This window comes from Notolabrus celidotus, chromosome 20 (assembly GCF_009762535.1).
Source record: "Notolabrus celidotus isolate fNotCel1 chromosome 20, fNotCel1.pri, whole genome shotgun sequence".
In the NCBI taxonomy this organism is placed as follows: Eukaryota; Metazoa; Chordata; class Actinopteri; order Labriformes; family Labridae; genus Notolabrus; species Notolabrus celidotus.
The window spans coordinates 19,739,310-19,746,760 of NC_048291.1; the positions used below are offsets into that span (position 1 = coordinate 19,739,310).

General features: G+C 40.6%; 1 protein-coding gene across 1 annotated transcript in view; it reads right to left on the reverse strand.

Moving 5' to 3' along the window:
- Positions 1 to 1,863, reverse strand: part of caskin1 (CASK interacting protein 1) — a 156,868-nt gene extending 155,005 nt beyond the window's left edge. The window contains 2 exon segments of the mRNA XM_034711800.1: positions 1,049 to 1,108; positions 1,111 to 1,863. Of these exon segments, the coding sequence (XP_034567691.1) occupies positions 1,049 to 1,108; positions 1,111 to 1,141 (91 nt within the window). The 5' untranslated portion in view covers positions 1,142 to 1,863.
- Between the last annotated feature and the right edge of the window lie 5,588 nt (positions 1,864 to 7,451).

Below are 7,451 nucleotides of genomic sequence, written 5' to 3' on the forward strand. Positions count from 1 at the left end.
ATTCTTAATTGACACCGCCTCCCGTTATTCAGATGAGCCCCACCTGCTACATGGAGAGCATTGGGTAAGATGCTGCAACCCTGCATGACTGATACAATTTTGGTTTTGGGATAATGAGAGCCAAACACATGATTGGTGGGCTGGAGCTAATACGCCTGTAACAAGGGTTGTTTTAATGCATTTTAAAAGTCAATTACACACCGTGTCTAGCATTCATATTTCAAATCACATCTGAACGAATTGCAATGCATGCAGCTGTGCCCCTGCAGCATCTGTCCCTGTCTGCTGATAACTGTATTAGCTATTATCAGCAGAAGTATCAGTGTGGCAGCTCACAGCCTTACAGAATGATCTATCTGCAGCCCTCGCTGGCTTCACTCTGTATTGCCCACACATAAGAGTGGGCTGTGGAAGCAAAACATTGTTAGATACTGTAGTGCTATATTGCCTGCAGAAATTAAACAAGTGGAGAGGCATTGAATCATACAGAGCAGAGGAAGCAGAATACTGAATAGAAAGTCACTCACTATACACAGGCTATTACCGTTCATGCATTTGAATCCCTGAGTATACAAGTGGTATGTTTGTAATTTGAGGTGATGTTGGACCTTCAAAGCCACAAGGCCACTGGCATCATCTCTCACTCCTGTGTGAGACAGGGTCACATAGATTCCCCCATCCAAAAAACACATGTCTCTTCTCCTCCCTCCCACTTTCACTCTCTCTGCTGCAGTGCACTCAAGCAGGGGTCTCAAGATGGGCTGTCAGTCTCCATCACACCACTAATCTTCTCCGATACTCCCTGATGCATGCAACCCTTCCTCTTTCTCCATCCCGCCCTCTTAATCGCGCACACACTCACATGCACACACACACAAGCACGCGCATACAAACACACACATACATTTACATCATCATGATCAGTTAGGCCTAGAAGCCACTAACGGTATGCGAGAGGCTGGAGGGTGGGTTTCATTAGAATAGGTGTGTTATGTGCCATTAAGTATACCTTTGCAATACAGTATATTACAACAGAAGTATGTCTTACTTGCTTTCCCTGGTCGGGGCCTTTGCAGCAGCTTCTGCACGGTGAGCAGGTCCTCGGTCTCACCGCCTGCAGCAGTTCCTGGTCTTTCCCCATCTTCCGCTCAAATCTTTTCTACTCCCGCAGCATCCTCCAAACACAGCGGCACTTCAGCCCAGCCTCACCGCGGAGGGTGCGTCCACCGCGGCCACGAACAGCCTCCCTCCTCCCCCCCTGGTCCCTAACTAGATGAGACCCCCTGGAGCTCTTGCATATGATGGGGTGACGGAGGCAGAAAAAGAGAGGGTGAGAGGGAGGGATGGACAGGGTGGGATGGAGGATGCTCCCGGGTACCCCCAGCTATGTGTAGCGTTCCTGGTCGGGGATTTAAACGGGTTTTGTTGGGCCGTACTAGATTCCAGCAACGCACTGGCGTCGTGTAAGTGAAATTCTCGCGGTAGAGATGAAGGGTCACGTTTCCTCGGTCCGCTAGCGCTCCTCATCTGGAGACTGGTCCCTTTACAGCAGCGCTCTGTAACAACGGACGGAGACAGCGCCGAATCTCGCGGAGCGACGGAGACGTCAAACGGACTGATGTAACGAGCAGCCTCGCGGGCTCAGACACTCAATGATTGTGCGTTTAAAAAAGGGAGCGCGCGACGTCTGTATCTCTCTTGTGCTCTGCGTCGTAAACACAATCCAGTGCTGCTGCTGCTGCTGCTGCTGCAGCCATAGCTCCGCGTGCGCTCGTGCTCTGTATTTGGTGATGAGTTTGTCCGCGTGGGGGCAGGGGTAGTGAGGGGGGCCACGTACACGCGCCCGCGCGCTCTACAGCTGGCCTAGCTCGTACCGCTAAATGGCTCGTGCTGCAACTTGGGGGCGGACCAGGAGCGCGGTGCTCTCCCGCCTCCTTTTTTATTTTTCTCTGGCTGTTTCTATGGCCCTATTTCTCTCCCTGCCTTCATAGAGGCTGCAGAGATTTATTCAGCTTCAAAGGAAAGCAGAAAAGTGAATAAACAACAATTTTATTACTTAGCTTTTACTGTAATATTGATTTAAATGTTGCTTTATTATTTTAGTAATTTTAACTGTTGTCTTATTCTATTTTATTTAATTATTCATTGATTTATTTAATTTTTATTTATCTACTCAGTTTTATTGATATTTTAAGCCTTAGTTTTATTTTTCAACTCTTATCCTTACCTTTTTAAAAATCTGTTTATTTTAACTATTTTTTTTCTTAATTTTAATGCTTTAACTTATTTTTAATTACACATATTTTATTTTGGTGTGCATTGGTCTCTATTTTATGCTGTTCCTATTTTTAATTTGTATTATTACTATTTTTCTTATTATTATTGTCCCCTAATATGTCTTGCCATTGTTTCATTTCTGCTTCTTTCTCGTTTTTTTTCAATCGCTGTAAAGCACTTTGGTTGCATTTGATTTGTATGAAAGGTGCTATATAAATAAAGTTTGATTGATTGATTGATTGATTGATTGATTGATTGATTGATTGATTGATTGATTGATTGATTGATAAACAGTGTCTATCTCTCTTATTAATGACCGAATGTACTTTTAGTTGGCTGCATTTGCTAGACTTTGCATCATGGTTATTTGTCAATTATTTCAAAGTAGCCTACACTTACAGTTATTTCATATTGAAGCAATTTGTTTTTTAGTTTTCTAGAAGTGTAACACTTAATAAAGACATGTGCATCTGTCTGTGGGGCCCACTTAGCAGGGCTATAACTCCCCTCATTTCTGTAGCACTTCCCTAGGCAGCAACATCCCTACATCACTTTCCATTAACTATATATTTAGCTGCTGTTGGTAAGAATGGTGTAAAAAAAACACAACGTTGCTTCTTTTCTGCTGGGTTTGGAGAAAAGGTCATAATACCCATCTGTACTCATCGATAAGTGAAGTAATTTGAGACTATTGCGAAATCTCTGCATTTTTCAATGCCTTTCTATCAAGCAATGTATTATTCCCCTCGTTCCCGTTATGACGGACCAATCATAGCTAATCTCCAATCCTCCGTTCTGGCTGGTTAGGGGGCGGCCCTCACTACATCCTCCAATTGGTTGTGAGTCTGGCAATATCATAATTGCGCACACCGATCTGTGTTGGGAGCAGTGGCGGTTCTGGGAAGGGGCCAACAGGGGCCAGTGCCCCCTGTAAAACTGAACCTGGACCCCCCCCTGTGGCCCCCCCTCCACACCAAAATAATATATACAATAAAAAAGCTTCGGTATCACGCCGATTTTACAGGCGGAACACATGCGTGTGGCACTTGGTTCCATTCCCTTAGAGCGCTAAGGGACTCATGTTGAGTGTAAACAGTCAAACAGCTGCTGTCAGTCTGCATTTTGATATAGTACACAGTAGTTTACTGTATATGTCTAGTATATAGGATGCACTGATGTTTTGCCAGTTTGTTCTCAGCTGGTCCTCGCCCTCCTCAGTCTCTTTTGTCAGGGTTGAATGTGTCCCTTTGACAACACCCTTGGCCCCAGCGCCCCCCGCGCCCCCCCCCCCCTAACTTGATAGAAAGTGACTGTTTTTTTAACTTGCATCATCAGGTTGAAATATCATTTTGTCCAATACCATACCATGACCAAAAGGGAAAACCTGCAACCAGTGGATATGGAGGATAACACTCCACCCATCATGTCCAATTTGATGCATTGGTTAGAAGAGTTCCTGCTGTTGAATGGCCACAAGCCAAGTCTGAACACCTTGAATTCGGAAAAAGAAACTTATTAAAAAACCTTGTTTACCCCTTTAGTTAAGGCAATTGTGATTTTCCAGTGATGAAGGATGATGTAGATTTGTTCCCATGCTGCAATATCCAGTCTTACTATATGTATCCTATTTGGAAGTGCTGAAAACTGCAGTTCATCAAGCATCGACTTGACACTGGCTGCAGAAGCACCGGAAACCCCATACACACCCATTTAAAATAAACAACAAAAATAAACCTGTTTACAGCCTGGTTTGAAAAACTGTTTTGGTCTGAATAGCTCATTTAGGTGCATTTTTTTTATAGCTTGTTCTTTTTGAAGGTATTAAAGGCATGGCTGACTTGACTGACAGGGGGACACCCTGCAGCTGTTAGCGAAAAGGCTAAAGGCCTGCCTCCACTTCAACTCTTTGCTTCATACTAGATTGATCATAGTTAGGTTGAGTCTGCATTTCCAATATGGCCACCACCGATGATAGGCTTCAAAACTCTGCTTCAGAAACAACAGGTGACATCACAGAGACTATGTCCGTCAATTATACAGTCTATGGTTGTTTTCTCATGTTTGAAAGATCATGAAGAATCTCAATGAACCTATACAATTTTGCATTTAATTTTAGATAAGATTTATTCAATTTGTTGGCAAACATTTTGTTTGCAGTGCTTTCACACTAATAAATTCAGCTTTTCAAATATATTTTTTAATTAAAAATGTAAAAAATTATGGGCGACAGCAAATATGAAGCTTGAGGGTTAGCCTAGCTTAGCAAATGTTTATTCTTTTTCTTGTTTCATGTGAAAATTGATACCCCTCTCATGATTATCGGCAAAAGTAAAGCTACTACCAGCGGAGGGTTAGCCTAGCTTAGCACATGTTTATTCGTTTTCTTGTTTTATGTGAAAATGATACCCCTCTCATGATATGGGCGACAGTAAATATGAAGCTATTCCCAGCAGAAGGTTAACCTAGCTTAGCACATGTTTATTCGTTTTCTTGTTTGATGTGAAAATTGATACCCCTCTCATGATTATAGGCGACAGTAAATATGGAGCTACTTCCAGCGGATGGTTAACCTAGCTTAGAACATAGAGAATGTGTTGTTGAAGCTATTGCTAGGAACTCAACATTTGTGTTTATCATGGTGGCCCCATGTGGATGTATCTGTGTGCCTCTTCTCTTTATTAATTTAATGTGTAGATTCAACATTATAGGTTCAGTTTGGGAGCTTTAGATGCACTACTCAATTCAGTCACCTTTGTAGAGAGCCGTGGTGGGCAAAGTACACAGCTTCATTATTTAAGTCAAAGTATAGATCCTCCATGTCAAATATTACTCCAATACAAGTCAAAGTTGTTCAGTCAAATTATTACTTGAGTTAAAGTACTGAAGTACTTGATTTTAGAAATACTTCAGTATTCAAAGTACTTTTTAAAATATTTCAAAACTTTGTATTTTCACAAAGCATGATGGCAGTCAAGAATACATAGAAGTACATTCGGTTACATTATGTTGATTTAGAAAAACTTACTTGAAATCTCTAAAAACTATACCATGGAATAAAAACAGACACTAAGTTACTCCAAGCACAGACAACTTAATTTGAAATGTTCATCTGGAATAAAACAAATGATACGTAGCTCGACACACTTTCTCAGGTTGAACAGTGAATTTTTGTATGTTTGGGCAGAGTGGGAAACAAGGAGAACATTTCAAGCGATACGTATCATTCTTCATTTCAAAAACCTCTAACAAGGGCTGAAGATATGGCCATGGGTGCTCAGGTGGAGAATTATAGCCATCAGTGCCACCTCTAAATGAACTGCCTGATTTGAGTGAAATTTGCTCTGTGTTTGCTCCACGTCAACCATGGAGACACACGATATACAGGTATGGCTGATTTCAGAAAAGAGAGGGAAATTCATGAGCTGACTTCAAAGCAAAAGTAGTGAGTAACTAGAGCACTGATAGAAATGTAGTGGAGTAAAAAGTACAATAAATGTCTCCTAAATGTAGTGGAGTAAAAGTAACAAGTATCCCCAAAAAATAATACTCAAGTAAAGTATAGATGCTCCAAAAATGTACTTAAGTACTGTACTCAAGAAAATTGACTTTGTTACTGTCCACCACAGGTAAAGAGCCATGCTTTCTTTATGCTAAGCTAACAGCCAGCAGGCAGAAACTTTACACTCATCTTGGACATTACATTTGTATTATATGCATTTCTTGCCAATTCTCATTTCATAACATGTCAGAGTACACTAAGTTTTCATCTCAGCAATATGGAAGCAATATGGAATCCATTCTCATAAAATTAGCAAGCAGTTAGCCTCTCTATGGAACATACTGTGGCTGTGCATATGCTTTTGTCTTTAACAGATAGAGAGAAAAAGAGCACATTGTTATCAGTGAATATGATCCTGACTTCTGACTGCAACAACCAACTTGTCTTCTTTCTATGTCCAACCTCCTCCAGATTTTTAACTCTCCTCTCTATCATATTGTGTGTGTGTGTGTGTGTGTGTGTGTGTGAGTTAGTGTGTGTGTGTGTGTGTGTGTGTGTGCGTTAGTGTGTGTGTGTGTGTGTGTGTGTGTGTGTGTGTGTGTGTGTGTGTGTGTGTGTGTGTGTGTGTGTGTGTGTGTGCGTTAGTGTGTGTGTGTGTGTGGGCAGTGTGCAGTGCTTGGATGCTGCTCTCTGCCTCCTCCACATATCCAGTTAGTTATGTAAGAACACTGAAGTGTAGCCCATATGGTTGTGGGAGCTTATTTATAAATCTGTCTCTGTTAATGCAGAAGGTGCTCACCGCCTAAAAGCCATGTTAACAATCACACTGCATGTATCATCTCTTAATGATTAGACAGTTTACTTGCAAAAACCCTCCCCTCTTCCTTTGTGAGATACCTCTGGTATTGTCAGACAGAAATGCTCAATTTGAGCCAAGATTCAATGAAACTTCCGTGGGAGGAGACTATTGGTTCATGAGCCCCTTGGCTCTACCTGTCACACTCAGGCAATTGACTCCTGTTCTCCTTCTCTTTCAATCTGTGTATGTATGTGTGCGAAAAGGACTTGTCAGATTGGATATCTAACAGATAGCAGTGAAAGTGAAGGGGGGAAAAAAAATCATATAATCTAACTATAAGTATATCTTTTTTTACAATGACTTAGATATTCCCTCACAATCATCTTCATTTTAAACTAAAAACGAACAATACTATTATTAAACAATAAGAAAACTATAAGAAACTGTGTTTAACTGTGTATGTTGTATGTGTATTTGTTTAAATAACCTGGTGCAATTTTATCAGTGCATACCTATCTATTTATCAGATAGAAGTGTACATAGTGTGTATACATCTGTAATAGTTGTCATATTCTATTTTATTCTTTTTTATTCTATTTTATTTTATTCTATTCTATTTTTCTATTTTTTTTTAATTCTATTTTATTTTACCTTTTCATTGCTTTTATTATTGTTATTATATTTTTTAACTATTTTAGTACATTGTTGTATTCCCTTGTCCCGTGTTGTAAGCTGCTGTAACAAAAGAATTTTCCCCAATGGGCAACCAATAAAGTATATCTTATCTATCTTATCTTAAATTGACTCATCTTGATCAAGTGTATCCTACATGTAAAACCAATTCATTCCAAACTTTAGGCAACTTGATTTAACAGT